The sequence below is a fragment of the Anoplophora glabripennis genome, unplaced genomic scaffold (genome assembly GCF_000390285.2).
Source record: "Anoplophora glabripennis isolate ALB-LARVAE unplaced genomic scaffold, Agla_2.0 scaffold79, whole genome shotgun sequence".
NCBI lineage: Eukaryota > Metazoa > Arthropoda > Insecta > Coleoptera > Cerambycidae > Anoplophora > Anoplophora glabripennis.
In genome coordinates, this window is record NW_019416623.1 from 829,598 (window position 1) to 851,647 (window position 22,050).

At 32.5% G+C, this 22,050-nt stretch overlaps 2 protein-coding genes across 2 annotated transcripts in view; one reads left to right on the forward strand and one right to left on the reverse strand.

Moving 5' to 3' along the window:
* LOC108917169 (nucleoredoxin-like) overlaps nt 1-22,050 on the reverse strand; it is a 118,108-nt gene that overhangs the window by 89,639 nt on the left and 6,419 nt on the right. Inside the window, exon 2 of the mRNA XM_018723654.1 lies at nt 12,952-13,364. Coding sequence (XP_018579170.1) covers nt 12,952-13,314 — 363 coding nt within the window. The 5' untranslated portion in view covers nt 13,315-13,364. The remainder of the gene's footprint in view (nt 1-12,951; nt 13,365-22,050) is intronic.
* LOC108917168 (ATP-binding cassette sub-family A member 5) overlaps nt 1-22,050 on the forward strand; it is a 257,109-nt gene that overhangs the window by 84,700 nt on the left and 150,359 nt on the right. The gene's annotated exons all lie outside the window — the stretch shown is intronic.

Consider the following 22,050-nt stretch of genomic DNA (forward strand, 5'->3'; position numbering starts at 1 on the left):
TACGGCAGGCGAGACGATGAATATGTTGAGGGAAGTTTTCCAAAATCGACTAATAAGTCTCAATGCTGAACATGAATTTCCACCGAGGTCATGTGATATTACGCCGTGTGATTTCTTTTTGTGGCCTTACCTTAAAAACACTATTTTTGAACTGCCTATTCCTGATTTAAACCATCTGCAGGCTCGACTTATAGACAAGATTCGTGAAATTAACAATACCCCGAGCATCTTAGAAAATGTCTTTAATTCTTTGAGGAACAGGTGTGAAAAGTGCTTGGAACAAGGAGGGGGACACTTTCAGCAGCTGCTTTAATTTATTGTTATAACAAGGAGGGGGACACTTTCCGCAGCTCCTTTAATTGTTTGTTATTGTTATCACGATTATTCTTTAAAATAAAGTTATATAGTCATTAACGTTATTGAAACTGACAGCTGCTATACAGCTCGTTGAGAAATGAGGTTAAGTTGGTCGCTATAAGCTACTCCCTACGTCCAATGTGTCAGAGCCAACTTCGACCACGTTTTTATTTGAACGCTCGTTATAAAATACTACGTTGTTAAACTTTCATCAATTGCTGAAGAAATTGAAAACCATCTCTTTCAAACAAAACAGAATATACGACGGTAAGTTTTATAAAAAGGCACATCTGTTGTGACAACACAATTGTATGATCGTGGATCGTGTAATTCAAGCCCCTATTTATCTGTCAATATATGATGAGTGGAGGATTTTAATGAGGAGAGTAAATTTCAAGTATGTATAGCAGCATCAATCATCGCTCCTCTCATGCTTCAATTGACAAATGCAGCTACCCCTGACAGCTCTCGACGCGATGGAGATATTCACGTTACGGTAAATAATATACGGGGTTTTGACTTTGCACTGCAAACATGATCGCATTGAAATATGTTATATGTTTTTATGTGTAGAACAATAGTACAGAGTGGTTTGAATTTATTCACTCATATCTGTGATAATTTTACCTAAAATTGGTTAAAAGTAATACGAGTTTTAGCTTTATTTTGGATTAATCATCTATTAATGTCATTTTGGCACTAGTGTTCATGAGTTCACAGTCATAATTTCGAATATGGTATATTCTTTGTTGAAAATAGAATTAAAGATATCTTTTAGATTTTATATAATTTTATTCAGGTGAATGTAAAATCACATTAACATACATACAGGGTGAAAGAAGTTTGACTGTCATGACATAGAGTACCTAATCATCATAAATGAACAAAAAAATTGTATATTACAAGGGGCGTAAGATTCACAGTTTTCAAAATACAGCGAGTATTAATACGAGCCTAGGCTCATAATAGGCCAGGCATAATTTTACTACTAACATATTTCAATAAAAGTACACACTCTCAAAATTATTTTATTAAAAAAAAATATTGGTAACAGAAACATAATGTTCGTGTTATGGAATTTTCCTCTAGCAGTCCAGATCTCTTGTTAATAGAAATATTGTGGAATAAAATAAAAACACAGTTGCGCAAACATTCAGCCCGTTCAGTTAACGATGTACGCATCAAATTGCAAGAAAGGGATAGCACGCTTTCTGAAAAGTGCGCTAAACTGGTAGATACAATACCTGCCAGAATTAAAGCTGTTATTCTTAATAAAGGTGATGTAACACAATTTTGATGAAACGGCCAAACTATTCTGAACCGCCAATCTTAATGTTTTTTAATTAATAAACAAGTCATTGACAAATCATTACGAAGTAATATTTAATCGTATTTAAACTAAAAGTTTATACTTTGTTTCTATTAACAATATTTTTATTTTGAGAGTGTTATTACTTTTATTTAAATATATTAGTAGTACTATACTGGTCGAACGCTGTTGTCACGACGTGACACGCGGCAGACTTGTCCTACGGAAAAAATGTAAACAACTATTATTGTAAAACATTTAGTAAATTTCAAGACAATTGTTTTTCATTTTTTAAATAAATAAAATAAAATGTATCGATTTTATAGTACGAAGATATTGCTGTGTTTAAATTTTACCTCGAATTTTAGTAATTATGAATCTCTTAAAACAGGAACTTAACTTTTAATTAAATTATGTATTGAAAAAATATGTAATTAAAGTGCCCAAAGATTTACGTCGTTCAGATCATCATACATACTTATTAAAAATAATTTAGGTACTTACCAAAAACCAAAATTCAGTAATTTTTAAGCGCACAAGTACAAGCTACAAAATATGCTCAAAATGTCCACCATTTTCAATGTCTTCAATTTTCGCGCATTCGCTGGAAAACACCTCAAGAAAAGGAAATAGTGGTACGCAAACAACACTCCGACGCGGTTGAATCCAGATACCAACTAAATTGCGTATTGGTGCCTGCTGGACATCTTTGTACCTCGTGTTAATAAACCGCCGCGCCGTTGTCACATTGCTGGATATGCATTGTATTGAATTTTAAATTTATTACAACGCTAATTATTTTTTAGAATTAAGCACAAAGATGTTCAAAAAAGTGATAAACATTGTATTTTATGGTATTCTATGCACGCAATTATGTCAATATTCCTTAATTAATCGAACTTTTGTACATCAAGTTGAAGACTTCGATAATTTTTTTCTTGGAAATGGTTGAGTTTAGGACCCATGTCATATAAGGTTTTTTTTTGTTTTATTTTAATGTGTTCTATCTTCTGTTAAATTTAAGTCAGTTAAACTTCTAACACCCTGTATATAGGGTACGCCATTTTAATACCTACACCTGGATAACTCTGCCCAAGTAAAGTTTAGCGAAAAATATTTCGGACAAAAGTTACTGGATTCGGAGGGGGACATGTTATGGTGACATTGCCTATGACCTTAAAGGTAATTTTCAAGGTCATTCCAAGGTCAACTTTGTTTTTTAAACAGGAACCCCTATTTTTGACCCCGTATTCGGAAAGACCGGGAAGTTCTACGTTCAAATGATGTATCTTATGTGGGGTTTAATGACCACCCAAGGTCATGTAAAGGTCAATTCTATTTGTAATGATTTTGTATTAATTGTAACATAAATCTAATTTTCAAGATGTTTGAATTTGTCAATTACAGTTTCATACAACATTTAGCAAATATTTTGCAACTGCATTATCATGTTATTAAATGTAGAATTTTCCGTTCTACTCGAATTGGAGGTCAAAACTAAGTGTTTCCTGTGAGAAAGTAAAGTTGACCTTGAAATGACTTTGAAAATCACGCCCAAAGTCAAAGCCAAGGTCACCATAACATGTTTCCCTCGGAGTTGCGCAACATTTATTTGAAACATTATTTGCTAAACCTTAACTTTGGCGAGACATTTGGATGTAAAGACTGAGTCAAAAATAAAATCGACCTTTACATGACCTTGGGTGGTCAACCGACCCCATATATATACATCATCTGAATGTAGAATATCCCGCTCTTTCCGAATTCAAAAATAGGGGTTCATATTTGATAAACAAAGTTGATCTTGAATTAACCTTGAAAATGACATTCAAGGTCATAGGCAATGTCACCATAACATGTCCCTCTCCAAGTCCAGTAACTTTTATCTTAAACTTCTTTCGCTAAACTTTACCTGGGCAGAGATATCCGGATGGAGGGATTAAAATGGCCTACCCTGTATTTATGCATAACATTATATCACTTCCTAATTTTTTATCTTATTTTGAAGAGTTCTGTTTGATGTGCAATTCTAAAATTAATCCAGATTTTTAAAAATATTAATACATTGTCCTAAGACTGTCTAAATGTAAGTAACTTATATTTGATTATTTTTGATAAAACTAAAATATCTAGAAATATTTATTAACCTCGACTTTTATATAATCGGGGCTTAATCCACTGAAGAGTTCTATTTTTGGATTACTTTTCGTAGCTCACTGCACCGTTATCCCATTTAAGAATAAAATATGCCTGCGAAAATATATACAATAAATTAAGTGCTCTCCTCGTAGCCGAATCGTTCCAATCTACAATAAATTGCAAATCAATAAGAGAAAATTGCGAACGGCTTTTGTGACTGCGGACCCCGAGGGGGAGGGGGAGTTTTTCCGAGGCATTTCAGCCGTAATGTTCTCATCTGGCTTAGCCATAAATTTTTAGCAGGCAGCAAATCCTTATTCCCCTATTCCACGGCTGCTCGCGCTTTGGAAAATGGAAAAAGTAAAAAACTTCCCGGAACGTAAAGTTTTATGGCTATAATTATTGCTAATTTTGTTTTCAACCTCTCTTTTAAATCTTTCAGCTTTGCATTTAAACGATTTTGTATGTACTATTCTCGGAATGGAGAGTTAAATGTAGAACTATTCTTCTTTAAGGATTACAGTCCACGAAAATACTTTTAATATTTTAACAGTTCGTTGATAGAGCAGAGTGTTCTTTTTTATACAGGGCGTGGCGTGTATAATATATAAAAATTAAACTACAGCTTCTTAACGATATTTGTAATAGAAAAGTCTTATATGAAAAAGTTCTATTTTTGCGTTTTTTTTTTTTCGTAAATTGAAGTTCAATTATGGATCAAAATATTTTCTTTGGAACGGTCCTGTCTGTGTGCTGTACGATGAGTTACGTGCTGTAGACCAGCCGCGTAAACAAATAGTCGTTGAAAAATAGAGATACTTCTCAATTTGTGGGAAATTTTTCAATGCAAAAGTACAAACTAAGAAAAATAAATATTTAAAAAAAACTGAAATTTTCTTATTATAATAATGAATAGTAGTTACTATCTTAAATGCATTGTTGTTACTGCAAGAGTTCGCAAACAAAACCACATCCGTAAACATCTGTAGTTGCCAACTGCGTGCACTAAACAAACTCCATTAAAATATGGAACAAATTGAAATACAACTTACAATTTTTAGAGAAAATGCTGAAATTGATCTCCATTAGCGCGGATACAGGCATGGCACCGACGGACGCTCCCAATTTTGGCGAATATTTTCCCAAATTCCAGGTATTCCCCTAATTGTGTCGGCAGCTTCAAGAATACGGTTTCGCAATTCTGCCACCATAGCTACCACATTGGAGTATTGTAAACCAATGACTTCAAGTAACTCCAAAAATAAAAGACCATTGGAGTTGAATTGGGTGACCGAGGTGGCCACGGCACAGGACCAAAGCGTCCAATCCATCGCTGAGGAAACATTTCATGTCGTTACTTCTCGAGTACTGTGTGGAGGAGCCCCATCTTGAAGATAAAACATACGTGCCCGAACTTATACATCATCATAATTCAGGCAACCTGTTCTCCAAGAAGTCAGCATATGTTGGTCCATTTAGTCGTCCTTCAAAGAAATAGAGACCCACAAGTACATCGCCTATTATGCCAGCCCAAATATTTACCAAGAACCGATGTTGAAAATGAGTTTACCTAATCGCGTGAGGATTTCCATCGACCCATATGTGCATATTATGGAAATTCACTTCATCACGGGTAAATATCGCCTCCTCTATTACACAAACATACGCAGGAAAATCTACTTGATTGGCACATTGCCGTAAAGCCATCTCCAGAAATGCATTCGTTGATCACAATCAGGGGGTAAAATCTGTTGAATTGGTTGCAATTGATTAGGGTGCAACAGGTGGTGCCTTAAGATGCGATGTACGGTACGAGATGAGGTTCCTACTTGCCGTGGGAGTCGTCAAGTACGAATTGGGGGGCATTCGTCAAGATTTTCGAACACTGCATCTTTAACATTAAGGTTCACTTGCTGACCACGTCCTTCTTCTCGAGGAATAACACTTCCTGTATCTCGCAGTCGCTGAACGCACTATAGGATTGTATTTGCACATGGGGGGTGACGTTGTGGCCATCGTTCCCGGTACAACCTAGTCGCCGCGAGCGCATTTTCTCTGGAACTTTTAAAAAGATTTTAGAAATAATTTTATTAGAAAATTCACTTGAGGATTACTAACATGGAAAAATCAGCTGTTGTGGAACAGAGGACAGATAGAGAACACGAGATAAACCCAACTAATATCAAAATTCTAGTGGAAGAAAGAAAATGTTGGCCAAGACTCTACAGGGTATCGAAAACCAGGAGGATCAAAATAATTTCAATCGAAACGAGGAGTTAGAACTACCTGGAATATGGAAACAATTCATCCACAAATATCAAGGACTAGAATGACAGGGGCTAGTGAAAATTAACCATGGACCAACCAGCAGCAAATACCAACCAAAGGACTGGCAGTTTTTGCTGAAAAAATGATCGATTTGTCCCTTGAAACGTCTAGAATTCCAAACCGACAAGTTGGCAACCAGTTCAGAAATTGTTCAGCCTGTGATTTGACTGTTTTGTTCATAGTTTAATGCTATTTACATTTTTTCATAAATTCTTAGTGTCATTTTTTGCATTACTGGATTTCGCATTCTTAAAAGCTTACACCGCTAATCCTTTAGTTACTCCAATTCATATTCAACCAGAATGATACTTCCTATTTGCTTATGCAAATGTAAGTGTTGCGTAATGGTCAGGTAATTAGTTTGAATAAATTATTTACTAATTTTGGTATATTGGTAATAGTCCTATTCATTTCAAAGTGGACGCCTCGTATTATAAAGGGCTTGTTCAAATAACTTTTGCTAACTTTGATTTAGCAAACGTTACTACCAAGGAAGGTTATTGAGGTGTCGGTCACCGATTTCAATCAAATTTCGCTTCCTTGTAGAGGTCAAACAAATACGAGACACGTATATTTTCTTTTCTGTAAATAAACATTTAAAGGGGTAAAAATAGGACAGCCACTGGGAAGCAAACACCAGTGACTACTATCTCTCACTCTAAAATTACGAAAACAAATTTTTAATGTCCAGAACAGTTTATTATGGATCAAGATCAAGATTAACATCAAACTATTGTCTTTTTCAAATCAGGGTATTTTTTTTTAATTCCGTAACGAAAAACCCTAAGGGTTTTCATAAAAATCAAGTTATAATTAAACGATAACTTTAGTGTATATTTTTTTTAAAATCAATAAACATATTTTTAAACTTTTAACCGTCATTATCACATTTCTTATACAGGGTGTCTCATAATTAGCTGCCAACCCTGAACAGGCCGATTCTATGATCAAAACTAAGTAAAAAAGTTCATATGAACATGGGTCCGGAAATGCTTCCTAAGGGCACAGGGACCCATTGAAGAGAGAGGAATGGAAATCATTTTTTTGCAATATCTCTCAATCGCGTTNCCCCTCCGACATACATACATACTGAGGTACTCCATACTCAACGGTTTTATCAGAACTAGTAATATTACCGATAGCAATACATTGCTGTCTATTATGTAAGTAGCTATTCATGAGTTTTAAAACAATCTTTCTAAATCCGATAATCCGTAATTTAAACAAAAAAAAAAAATTTTGTTTAAATTTAAACTAATTTTAATAAAAAAATAATAAAAAATTAAATAAAAATTAATCCTTTAAATGGAAAAGAGAGGAAAGGAAAATTATTATTATTATTTTTTGTAAAATTTTATTACATTTCTTAGAGTAAAATTTTGAGAAAATATATTTTTTGCCCATATAAAAGATAAGGGATGCAACCTTCGGCGTTGTAAATACTGTACATATATCGACAATCGATAATAAACGATCTCCAATTAGTTTAAAAAAAAATTTACCGAAACAGAATTTCTTGACATTTTGGGGGTAAATTTTGGGGGTGCTTTTTACCCCTTTAAAATGCAGAAAAAAAATATGTATGTGTCTCCTATTTTTTGTCCTCTACAACATAGCAAAGTTTCATGTTTCATGTCTCAAAATATAAACCTTTTTATTTCTTCTTTTTAAAGAATCCCATAAAATATTCATAAGTAAATAGTTTCAAACAGGATTCGCTTCTATAACGAACTTTTACGGCCTTCCGCCTTATCCAAATAAGGCCTAGCTAATCTCCTGCGTATTTTCGTGTAATGTGGAGGTAATAAAAACGAAACAGTAAATAATACGAATAAATAACGACGAATTCCGTTTGTTTAGGAAGTTCGTTAGTGCATGAATGTCAACTGTGACTACAAACACGGCCGCGCCAGATGAAACAAAACCAAACAGTATTTTATTGGCGGGCCTAAAAAGTGAGTCTGGCCGCTTTGAACTCTTCGCGACAACACCGTTTGTTTATAGTCGGCATTCTCCTCGTCATAATCATTTAAAATTGAACTTCTAGTGGGACTGGATGACGGATTTAGGGAGGAACTGGTTTGTATAAATTGTTTCTCATAAGGAATTTGTTTATGTAAAATGTACACATGTTGAGCTGCGAAATTTATTTTTAAGTCTGTTTTAGCCGGGAAAAGTTGATAATTATCTTTTAATTTTATTGTGATTCGTCTGGAATCGCAAAATGTTAACAGTTCAACGAGATAAAAATACTTGGAGAGTATAAAGGCATTTTTATACTCATTTTTGATCAAGAACAGTGGTTGTCAAGTCCAGCATGCAAAAATCTGAAGTACCCAATGAAATAAAAAAACTTGAAGCGCATAAAAAGTTCAATACTGCCACAAGCTAGTTTTAAATTGTAAATGCTTTCACATTTATTTTGATCAAGAAAATTGATAATTACTTTTTTATAGCATCCTTAAAAAATACGTACAAATGTATAAATATTTCAGCAATGTCGCACAATTTAGTTTAATTTGAAAATATTGGTACATTTATTTGTGTTTTATAAACTTTTCTGTTAAAGATAATGTAAATTCCATAGAAAATTTATATTTGAACTTAAAATTATTAACAATAATAATCTAAAGGTGAAAAGTCAAAAGGGTATATGTCAGTAGAGGCTGGTACGGGAAGCCTCTGGAGCGCCGCCCCCTCACCCCTAGAAATTTTCGTAGTAAAATAATTCAATTTAAAATTTAGTTTAAAATATTATCTAGATAATTAAACAGATTAGCATTATGATACACATTAAAAAGGAAATGTTAAATTTGTAATATGCGATTAGTTTAACTCCTCGCAACTCTAAATCTGTAAAGTGTTTACAGCGGTGGTCTTGGTTACTGTCGCGCAACACATCTGCGGCAACAGTGAAAGACGTAGTGGGAGTAGTGCATATTTCCTATGTTGTTTGAGGTTTGTTTAATCCTTCCCTAACCAAATAATAGCTATTCATCGCTTTTTTTATTATTAAACGTAATTTGTTTATGTGGTGTAAGATTTTGTTACCTACATTGTTTCTTCTGTTTTTTAAAAAGATTGTAAAAGTTTAAATTAGATTGTAGACAGACTAACAACACTCGCAATTCTATATATTGAAAAATCAATAGTAAGAGAAGTACCAAACTTGAATTAAAAAGTAATTCAAAAGCAGAAGAATCGACTTTAACTATAAAAAATAGTGTTGTGCACATTTTCTTATATTTCAATAGTACGTACAATGAAACTTATATTTGATTTTTTTTCAATATTATGTACTTAAATTTTTCCGCCTTTTTCAGTTACATTATTTAAAGTGTTTTAAAAAAAATAAACTAAGGAAATCCTGTTTTTCCAAATGGCCATAGACGTTTTAGATTGAAAACTTTTATTGCCACCAGTATGATTACAAGTTTTTTCGGAAATGATTTTTTTTGTATTCCAGACAAAATGCGTTAAACATGGTTTTTTAAAATCAAATTTTAGCCATATCTTCCAAAAAAAAAAAATGTACCTACTGGCATTGTTATTTTTTACTGATATGTTTTTGAGGCTGCTAAATACGTCACTGTAGTTTTAGTTTTTACTGCTACTATCTCTCCCAGTGACATTTTATGACAAAACTTTTTGAGTTTAGATTTTTAGAACGTATGTCATGTATTATGAAAATTTCTGTTCCTCACACAAGAGTATTCTTGTACTACAGTCGAACTAGAACATAAAACCTGAAAAATAAAAAAATATTAGTAGACATTTTATTGTACTTTATGAAGGGAAGGGTATCTAGAATGATAATATCAAAAAAGTAACTCGAAAGAAGTGACGCTAAGTTATCGAATTTAAAACGTTCAAGTAAAAAATCTTGCGCGCGACGAGAACAACGTTCACGCGCATGCGCGGGCCCGGCGCTTCTTCTCCCGCGTGCTGGCCGTTCATTAACGTTAACATTTACTGCTGCTAGTTCGTTTATTATATGAACTATCGATGTACAACTTTCTCCCGGTCCGATACGTTCAATAGTTAATTAACAATTAGCGTTATTTTGGGAACAAAGAGGCGTAGGTGATTTCTCTTTTTTTAAATTACTGTACAGATAAGCTCTATTTAATGCAAAAAGAGTGAATTCCCGAGCGATTTTTGACTAACTTTAGAACAATTTGTTGATAACGCTATTTTGCGCGTCCTATTTTATTAGTTGCAACTTAATTTCAACTTTTAGAAAATTTTCTTTTTCGATACGTTTTTGGATCAATTTGAACCTATATCTACGATATTAACTTCTAATATTTAATAACTAAACAATTAGATACGAAAACCGAACGAAATTTATTAACAAATACTTGGAACAACAATTTCAAGGTCAATTCATATCGGCCTTTGGTACATATGTTGGTGTTTGGATTGACCGTCTTTGCAATAATAATGTGTAATTTTCGAAAACTGATTTTTCCGCGTTCAACCTTTATTTTACAATTAACAAATTGGTAAAATATGACCTTAGATACCTTAAATTGTAGATAATTTAGTTGCCTACAACATAAAATGAGAAATTTTCCGATAGGTCGTCTAGATTTTCATAGGCAGAAAAAAAGTGAAAAAACACGTAGTACTTCAACTTTGTCAACTTAGCATTACTTCTTTCGAGTTACTTTTTTGATATTATCATTTACATACCCTTCTCCGTCATAAAGTCCAATAAAATGTCTACTAATAATTTTTTTACCTTCAAAGTCTAATTCAAGTCAGCAATTTTAACTTGAGTACTTTTTTATGTAAAATAAAACTTTACGATGTTGACTGTAAAAAACCTAAGCTCAAGAAAATATCATAAAATGTCTCTGGAAGAGGTAGTAGCCAGCGACCACTAACTGATAGCTAGAAACTAACAAAAATGAGACTAACCTAATTAGCGTCTCTGAAAAAGTATAACTAAAATTTTAAGAAATTATCTTTGAAGTTAAACAATGTTCTTCGAGAGCAAGAATTCCAGATACGTATGCAAAAGATATCCAAGCCTGTAAGAATCTTAGATCATCTAACAATAAGATACCAAATATATGAGTATGCTGAAGAAAAAACAGGCAAACAGAAAAAGTTTGTACAAACTTTCGTTCCTCAGAAATACAAGCTTTAGCCTGTTATATTATTTCCTTTTTGAAGTAGCAAACTGATTTGTTTTTTTTTTTCATTTTACTTGAAATCTACCAATTCCAAGGTAAATCGAAATATAGTTTAGAAATGAGTTTTCTTTATGAGATCGATAAATCCATAAGCGGCGAATAAAATTCTGTACCATACTCCACCCTCTACCCTCTTTCCCATAATGAAAATGTTGAAAACTTTAATTAATTAATTTATTTATTTAAATACACATCGAACAGGCGCTGCTCAATAACAGGATATGTTAAGTATAATAATAAAATTTAAAAAAAAGTTAAAAGAAAAAATAGAGAAAAAAAATAAAAAATAAAAACTTACAAATAACACAAATATAAAGAACAAAATAAAAAGGCAACAAACTATAAAAGACAGATATGACTACATAAGTAAAGCATTTTTTATATCATTAGCCAAACAACAAAANCAAACCACGAGATATTCGGGAGCTGAAAGTGAAAATTCGGGAAGAAATTGCTAATATTCCGTTGAATATGTTGCGTCGTGTTATGCAGAATTTCAACGTTCGGCTTCAAGATTGTATGGAGAGAAGAGGAGGCCATTTAGCAGGCATAATTTTTAAGAAATAAAAATGGCACACAATTATCTTGTTATTGCTATACTTTGTTTTAATTAAATACAGTTACTTTCGGAAATACGTCGTTTTCAAAACTTCCCGCTCCCATGGTCCACCTTGTATAAAAGACAGATATGACTACATAAGTAAAGCATTTTTTATATCATTAGCCAAACAACAAACAAGATCGACATTATTTTCTATCTCACTGTACTTGGAAACAATTTGATACAAGGGTGATGCAACTAGGATGTTACTACGTGCTGCGGGTAGACTAAAAACATTATTACTTCTAGCTGATAGTCGTTGTACTTTGATATTAATATTACTTAAAACACCTGGACAGCCAAAATGTTATGTAGAACTTTATACAAAAACGTTACTTGAAAAACAGATCTTCTTTTAGCAAAGACATGAATATTGAAACGCTCAAGTAATAGATCATGCGGAAAACCCTAAGCGGGATATGTACCATCAAATAAGTACACATCTGATTTCATAAACCTACGTTGTACTTTTTCCAAAGTTGCAATTTGATTTGCATAAATAGAGTTCCAGACTCTAGATGCATATTCTAATTTATAATGAATAAAGGTAGTGTAGAGCAATCGTAGTGTAGAAATACTGATAAAGCCTTTGGAATTCCTTATTATGAACCCCATATTCTTGAAAGCAGATGACGCAATTATGTCTATATGTTTTGTAAAAGATAATGTAGAGTCAAATGTAACTCCTAGGTCTTTTATGTAATCGGGTCTATGCAATATTATATTATCCAATTTATAATCGAATAGTACAGATTTTATTTTATTTTTTTTTGGTGGATGTAATGATATTACTATTACACTTGGAGGCATTTAGCGTTAAACTATTATTTAGACACCACGAACTAATCACATTAAGCGCATTCTGTAACATGTAGCAGTTGGCAATGGTGTTTATTTCGCAAAATAGCTTAATATTTTACCTGTAGAACCCTTTCTAATTTTAAAATAGAACATTTCTCTAAATTTGTATTATTTTTTTCTAAACCCCCTTATGTTTCATAATGAACTCAACGTACCTTTAAAACTATCTCACTATAAGGCATGGCAAACCAGGGCAATCCCTGTAAGCTGTCTCTGTGACTGCTCTCGAAATCTCCATAGTTGTCGTTATGAGCCCACATCACCACTTGTATTACTTCCAATTTTTTGGCATCACCACAGTTTTCATTTCTGAGTCTGTCGTATAAATCCCGTAACTTCTTGATGACCTCGTCACTCTGCAGATTTATGTTGGCAAACGAGAAGTATATCCCTATGATGTTTGTATTCTGCAACACTTCGTTTGTTGCAATTAAATCGAATTCGTTTGAGTTGTTGACCGAGTCGCACTTGATGAGTTTTTTGCCAAAAAGGCGTTCGCACCATTTCGTTTTTTCCATTGCTAAGAAATAGCTTCAGAAGAGAGTTTTTCAATACACCACCATCATTCCTGTAAACAAAAATGATTATAAGCACCTATGTAATAGGTTGGAGAATAAGTTATATCCGGTTTTTTTTTTTCAAATTTAAAAATTCGCATGAAAATTAAACGTCAAAATGATACATGTTATTCGAAAGAGGACTAAAAATTGCTCTACCAGATTCTGTTTTTGGTTGCTTTGACGAACGGTTCGTCAGTGGTTTTCGCGTTTTAAAGGATTTTAACCTTAAAGACATAAATCGTCCCGGATGCCCTGTTGAATGTGATGAAGAGAACTGAATCGACTCCTTCACGAAACATGTGGTTAGAAGGAACGTTTCCTTCGTCGTATTGTTAGTGGTGATGAAATGTGTACGTGAACTTGAAACAGCGGAAAGAATGAAAACAAGGAACTTCGCGAATAAGAACAGAACTTCATCCGGGGCAGGTAATGTTATGGTGGGTTTGGAAAAGGGATTCTTTATTAGGAACTCCTACCAAACAATCAAACCGTCAACACAAAACTCTATGTCCAACAAGTACGACGACACTACGCGGCTATTCAACAAAAAAGACTTGATCGGTTATACGACGTTCTTTTGCAACATAACGATGCGCGACCATATATCGCCAATATGACTAAAACAGCTACTAGGAAGTTGAATTGGGAAGTTCTGCCCCACCCGCCCTACTGTCCCGATTTCGCGCCTTCTAATATTCACCTCTTCCCCTCTTTGTCACACTTCTTATGTGGTGTTTTCTTTTAACAACGACAATGAGATAAGAGTTGGATGAATTTTTCGAGTTAAAACCGAAAGTTTTCTACAGAACGTTTGGAGGAGGTCATAAGCAATGATCATTGATTACTAGGGAAACATAACTTTCGTATTTACGAAATAAGTGCGAATAAATTCGAAATTACGAAAAAATTGCGAATAAATGCGAAATATGGTAATAAACGCGAAGCGATGCGCTTCTGGTAAAATCTGAAAGAGCTGGAATAAATTGGTACCAACAAATTGCTACACTATTTTGTCCCTTTTTAGCTATTGCCACACAGTCGCTCAGAAAAGATTTCTTAATCGTAAGTTTTTCCAAAATTCCATTTTTTAAAAATATCGCGCAAAATGAACTTATTGAGTCACTTTCATCTACAACTCTTAGCTGCAGCGGATTAAAAGAACATTCACGATGTTCTTCAGGATCTATGGACAACTAATAACTAAATATACTTATTCATCTAAATTTTGCAAAAGCGGCAATTCAAAGTTTATGATTTTGTCATTACGGACAGAAGAACCAGGCTGTTGCAAGAACATGGAGAAACGACAGCAATGTTGGCTTTCAACTAACAGTAAGACTATCTGATACATACATTATAATAGTTGTTATATTTAAAAATGCTGCGCCAATATTTTTTATAAAGTGAGAATTTCTTTTATTTTACAACTTTATTATTATGTTGCTGACTTGAAGATTTGTTTTTGGTTTTAGGGAATAAATGCAAAATTTTGAATTTTGGATTTTTGTTTTCGGGAAATTTGATTGTTTTTTTTTGCCAAAATTACGTGTCCCTACTGCTTACTGATTAGCCTACTGATAACACAGACCCACAAAAAAAAAGTTCAAAACACCAGAGCGAAATTTGAAGATTTTCCATGTTTTTGGGGTAGTTTTTCGCGATTTAAAAAAAACTTGAGGGTGATGAAGCAATTTTGACTCCGGATTCGGTTTCAGCGCGTCAAAATTCATAAGGATAGGTGGGTCTAGTCTCTGGTATTTCTAGTAAGTTAATTTTTGGCACATTCTTCTAAACAACTGTAACAATTTTCCATTTCCTAATATTTTACAATATATAATAATATAATAAAGATAATGAACTTACGCAGACTGTTCTAAATGTAGATATAAATACTTGTTTTGATATAAAAACAAATACCTCATATTTATTCAACAAATGTGTAAAGTAACATTTTTTTCACATGTAATATTTTTTATACTACGTAAAATATGTTACAATTAGAGCTGGCGCAATTGTCCGCGCGCTAAAGATGTGTGGGTTATACTATAGATACAAAAATAAATAAAGTGAACAATGGTTATAAGATTTATGTCATACACGTATGTTGTTTTACGCATCGATGTCATCAGTTCCATAATTTAGGCGGGATCGGTTATAAATCTTCACCAGGTATGTTTCTACCATTGTTTCAGCAAACCTTATTGGCTGCAATGATATGTTTTCATATGAAGAGAACAGCTACTAATGTAATATTTCCATAATTAAAATAATTTATTCATAACCTGATCCTACTTGGTAATATCCACTCGGGGTTGTATTTATTCCAGAAGGAACGAAATGTTTTATTATTTAATATGTCAAATGGTAGGTTACATACAATCAACATGAAAACTAAATCAAACATATAAATTGGGTTTTCTGGTTTCGACCAGTTTCTTTTTATGTGTGTTGGGCACTGTTCAACATTTATTACTTTTTGTTTATTAATATTTATTTTAAACAAGGTTTTTATATACAGTGTGAGTATACAGTTCCGCACAAAATTTATATCTTTTTATAGGTATATTGTTTTCTGAAAATTATGCAAAAACACATCGATTAGTAAATTTAATTTCTTTTGACAGACACATTAGCCATGTTGGCCAAAATATTGCCTGATGACGTAAACATGCAATTTTTTGAAAGGCAACCCTTACAATTTCCATTTTTGGATATAGCATCCAATTTTGAATCTGTTGATACTTTTTCCAGTGGTTTTCCATTATTCAAATCTTTATGTCAAATATTGAAGTTTGGGACTTGATACGACCGGTTTTTTTCCAGGATTTAATTGGATATCTAATTTTACGTTATATACAGGGTGTCCCTGAAAAGGATGGATAACGCTTGACCACAGGTTCCTTGGATGAAAACAAGACTATTTAGCCTAATTTACCTATGTACAAAAGTGTACGCCTACTGAGATATAGCCTTCTAAATATAGAACAGATAAACTAGTTTTTTTTTCAAATAATTTAAAAACTGTTTTTCTTAGAAACTTCAAATTTGGTACACATATTTTTTTTATATAAGGGCAATGTAAATATAGAATTTGGTGAGAATACATATACAGGATGTTCTCTTTCTAGTGCCTGTGTGCCACTAGCTATCCCGTAAATTTTTTGTATGTACGCTAATGACGACAGAATTTATATTTTTAAAAATAAACACTATTTTAGAAGATTTTTTGCCTCGTTTATGGATTTCGAGTAAAATTGGCATTTTTGGCATTAAATAATATAAAATCAGTTTAAGATAAATAGACCATTCTAGTACGAGGTGCCATATAACAGAGGAACAAATTCATAACAATAATTAAAAGGTTCTGTGTCAAGCTAGCTGTGATTTAATTTTATCTTACTTTGTTTTTTATTGCAATTTATACTTTTGCTGAACAAACTGATATGTTAGTAGTTTTGGGTTATTGTGAAATAAATTGTTGTGCTACTGTTCGAACATATGCTGAAAGATTTCCTAATCGAAGAACTCCAAATCACAAAACATTTGCTAATGCGGAGAGACGCCTTCGGGAAACAGGACGTTTTTTACCTGTAACATTAAATCGTGGATAATGTACGGCCGGAATTATTCAGCTGGAGGAACAAATTTTGGAAAGGGTCGAAGAAATTCCTCAAGTAAATAAAAGGCGTTTAGCGGCAGAGGTTGGCTTTCAAAAAGTTCCTTTAATAGAGTATTAAAAGACCAGTTATTACAGGTTACAGGTATTACAGGGTACAGGTAGGTATTACAGGTTATTAAAGGTCTAACAGGTGGATAGGTAGAGGAAATAATGCCCCTTTAAAATGGCCACCTCGATCCCCGGACCTAAACCCATGTAATTATTTCATTTGGGGAGCGTTGAGGACCACAGTTTAAAATAACTTTTCAGTAAATACAGAAAACGAATATGGGAAAGAATACAACATGAAATTAATGTTATGAGAGGTAATGCACAATTATTGGATAATTTCTAATTTTCGAAGAACTAATGTTTGCGTTTAAGAACAAGAAAGTAACTTTGAGCATTTACTGTAATATTATTTTAATGTGATTACAAATATCAGTTTATTTAAAATGTTAATGTTGACTTTCTTACATTATTAGTTGATATTGTTTATTTAAATTATTAGTGTTGATTTTTATTTTATTGATTGATAATACTAATACCAAAAATGTGTAGTTATTTTTTTTTTAATGTGACATTTTTTCATTATTATTCCTTTTTGAGGCTGCAGTTATAAATTATTTTTTATAAATCGGAATTTTTGCCTATATGTACTTATTTAATGTATAAAAAATGCGAATTTTAACTAAAAATCCATAAACGATATCGAAATTTTGTAAGAGCAAAAATAGCTCTAAAATAGTGCTCATTTTTAAAAATATAAATTCTGTCGTCATTGGCATACACACAAAAAAGTTACGGGATAGCCAGTGGCGAACAGGCACTAGAAATAGAACATCTTGTATATGTATTCTCTCCAAATTCTATATTTACCTTGCTCTTGTATAAAAAAATAAGTGTACCAAATTTGAAGTTTCTAAGAAAAATAGTATTCAAATTAGTTGAAAAAAATAGGTTATCTATTCTATATTTAGAAGGCTATATCTCAGTAGGCGTGCACTTTTGTATATAGGTAAGTTAGGCTAAATAGCCTTATTTTCATCCAAGGAACCTGTGGTCAAGCGTTGTTCATCCTTTTCAAGGACACCCTATATTTATTCTGAGATTTATTTGAGAGAATTAGGGACTATCTATTATATATATTATATATTTATATTATATATATTTATTATTAAGCGATTTGTATAGCACCATCAACTGATGTTGGTACCTCCTGTATTCCAGTTTGTCAATATTGAATCCAGTGTGATAAGAATCGTACGAAACAAAGTCAAGATTTCTGTTGTAATTTTTGTAGAATAAATATTTTATAAACTTATTTTGTAGTTTCAATTAAACTATGTAATTTTTTAAAGCCTGGATTCCAAATTCGTGAACCAAACTCAAGCTTACTACGGACTAATGAATTAAATAAGAATATAATAGATCTAATATATCTAAAATTATAAGTCGTTCCTTTAACAAATCATAATTCTTTAAGCCACTGCACATATAGTGTTAATATGACTCCCAAAATTTAAGTCGGGCTGAAATAGTATCCCTAATTCTATTATTTCATAATTCCTGGTAAGAGGAGTATCATTCATTTTATACGCTAAATATTCAGGTGTTTTCAATTTACAACACTACATTTTCCTAAAAATAAATTTATTTTTAATTAACCAGTTATACGTATATCGCATCTAAGTCATTTTGTAATTGTAAATCAACAAAAGTGGTTATTTTCCTAAATAGTTTAAAGTCATCAACATAACAAACTCTGTGACACAACATTATCAGATCATTAATGAAAATAATAAATAATAGGGGCCCCAAATTAGAACCTTAGATCACTTGTGACCCAGCCAAAAAGTAATTTGAACCCTCACCCCGTTATCGTCTACACTTAAACGTCCAGATCATTACAAATCGTTCCAGATTCCTAGATTTTTGTAACAATTTTACTTGCTAGACTGCGATATGACTGCTAATAATGCTTGGATTTTTTCATCGATACTGAGATGTCAATATTTGAATAACGGTAAAACCACTGGAAAAAAGTATCGACTGTGGGGTATCAACAGACTCAAAACTGGATGCTAAATCAAAAAATAAAAAAAAAATAGGGGTTGTCTCTTAAAAATTGTATGTTTACGTTATCAAGCTGCCATTTTGGCTAATATAGCTAATGTGCCTACATCAAAAGAAAGCTAACTAAATTTACTANATGTAATTTTTTAAAGCCTGGATTCCAAATTCGTGAACCAAACTCAAGCTTACTACGGACTAATGAATTAAATAAGAATATAATAGATCTAATATTTCTAAAATTATAAGTCGTTCCTTTAACAAATCATAATTCTTTAAGCCACTGCACATATTATAGTGTTAATATGACTCCCAAAATTTAAGTCGGGCTGAAATAGTATCCCTATTTCTATTATTTCATAATTCCTAGTAAGAGGAGTATCGTTCATTTTATACGCTAAGTATTCAGGTGTTTTCAATTTACAACACATTTTCCTAAAAATAATTTATTTTTAATTGACCAGTTATACGTATATCGCATCTAAGTCATTTTGTAATTGTAAATCAACAAAAGTGGTTATTTTCCGAAATAGTTTAAAGTCATCAGCATAACAAACTCTGTGACACAACATTATCAGATCATTAATGAAAATAATAAATAATAGGGGCCCCAAATTAGAACCTTGGATCACTCGAGACCCAGCCAAAAAGTAATTTGAACCCTCACCCCGTTATCGTCTACACTTAAATGTCCAGATCTTTACAAATCCGAGACAGTTCCAGATTCCTAGATTTTTGTAACAATTTTACTTGCTAAAGACTGCGATATGACTGCTAATAATGCTTGGATTTTTTCATCGATACTGAGATGTCAATATTTGAATAACGGTAAAACCACTGGAAAAAAGTATCGACTGTGGGGTATCAACAGACTCAAAACTGGATGCTAAATCAAAAAATAAAAAAAAAATAGGGGTTGTCTCTTAAAAATTGTATGTTTACGTTATCAAGCTGCCATTTTGGCTAATATAGCTAATGTGCCTACATCAAAAGAAAGCTAACTAAATTTACTAATTGCCATGTTTTTGCATAATTTTCTAAAAACATTATTTAAAAAGATATGAACTTTATGCAGAACTGTATCTCACACGGTATATTATGCGAGTATGTTTACATGGTGTCCGCAAATTTCACCGACAACGTTTGACGGCATATTCACGGCGATAAATAAATACGATCTATGAAAAAAAGTTAAATAAAAAATGTTTGGTTTTCGAGTTACAAGCCTTCAAAGTTGTTAAAAATAAAACTAATTTAATTAATAACTTCATAATCCTTTTACTGATTGCGTTAAAATTTGGCACATTTATTCGGACCATCATAGCGTATTATTTCTTAAAGCTTTATTCAAATCGATAAACTGGGTGATAGTTTTCTCTGGTTACCTCTTCCTTTTAACGGTCACAACTTTTACAGTGGTCGTATTTTATTAAAAGCGGGCAGCAACATTGAAAAGGTCGTTTTATTTAAAACAAAATATTGTCTCTTGAGAAAATCGCCTACAGAAAGCCATTCTTGAGAAAAATGGCATTATTTGCAGGTGTGTACGTTTCGGTTTAAAACTTTGAGTTCAGTAGGCGATGAAAACAAAATGTTGATTGCTGTGGCTATCAGGTAATATGATTATTCTCGTGTTTCTTTAGTATTCTCATTACTCCATACATTCAAATTATGAAAATTTACAACTCAGTTTAATTGTCTTGATATACTGTGGACCCTTCATAATTTGCATGGTAGAGTGATGAGAATCCTAAAGATACACGACAATAATGACTTTACCTGATAGCCACAGCAATCAACATTTTGTTTTCATCGCCTACTGAACTAAAAGTTTTAAATCCGTGACACTGCTACACAAACCGAAACGTACAGACCTGCAAATAATGCCATTTTTCTCAAGAATGACTTTCTGTAGGCGATTTCCTCAAGAAACAATATTTCTTTTAAATAAAACGACCTTTTCAATGTTGCTGCCCGCTGTAAAAGAATACGACCAGTGTAAAAGTTTTGACCACTAAAAGGGAGAGGTAACCGGAGAACACTACGACCCAGTATATCGATTTGATTAAAATTTTAAGAAATAATACGCAATAATGGTCCAAATAAATGAGCCAAATTTTAACGCAATCGATAAAAGGGTTATGAAGTTATTAATTAAATTAGTTTTATTTTTGTCAACTTTGAAGAGCTGTAACTCAAAGACCAAAAAGGTTTTTATTTAACTTTTTTTCGTAGATCGTATTTATTTATCGTCGTTAATATGCAGTCAAACGTTGTCGGTGAAATTTGCGGACACCCTGTATATTAAATTATAAACAATCTACTTTACATTTTAGTACAGTTCATTTTACACGGTAGTGATTAAAGTGCATGATTTTACGCAGAAGTACCCAAAATAAAATAAGATAGTAACATCGTTGAGTATTTAACACATCTATCAAACTATGTTAAACATCTCCGAAGATATTTGAGTAAATGTCATATTTTTGTCTAGATATTAGTTCATAAAAGTTTTTTAACCTTAAAATGACCTTTCGGTTTTAAATCAATTTATTTCCTTCTGATATTATCTTAACGGCTAATATTTCATTCGTCACATGTTTAAAATGCCACAAAATACTGCATTACATTAACGTGGAATCCAAATTCAAGTTACGAGTGTGGATCCGTCAAGGTTAATGTCAAACAACGACGCCATAAAACGTGGTATGTCCTCACAGAAGGTGTTTAGCATAGTATAGTGTTAAACATTTTTAATGACACCATAGACAGGAATAACGTCTCTAATTTCGTCACAAACTTGTTCCTCTAAAATCTCAATGTAATGGTTATACGAGTAGAATGTAAATGTATACAGTTTGTCCCCGGATGGGGTACAGTTAACAAACTTTTTTATTGTTGATTTTTCGAGAAAAAGTTATTCTTGATAAAAAGTTTTTCTTATCATGGGCAGTAATAAAATA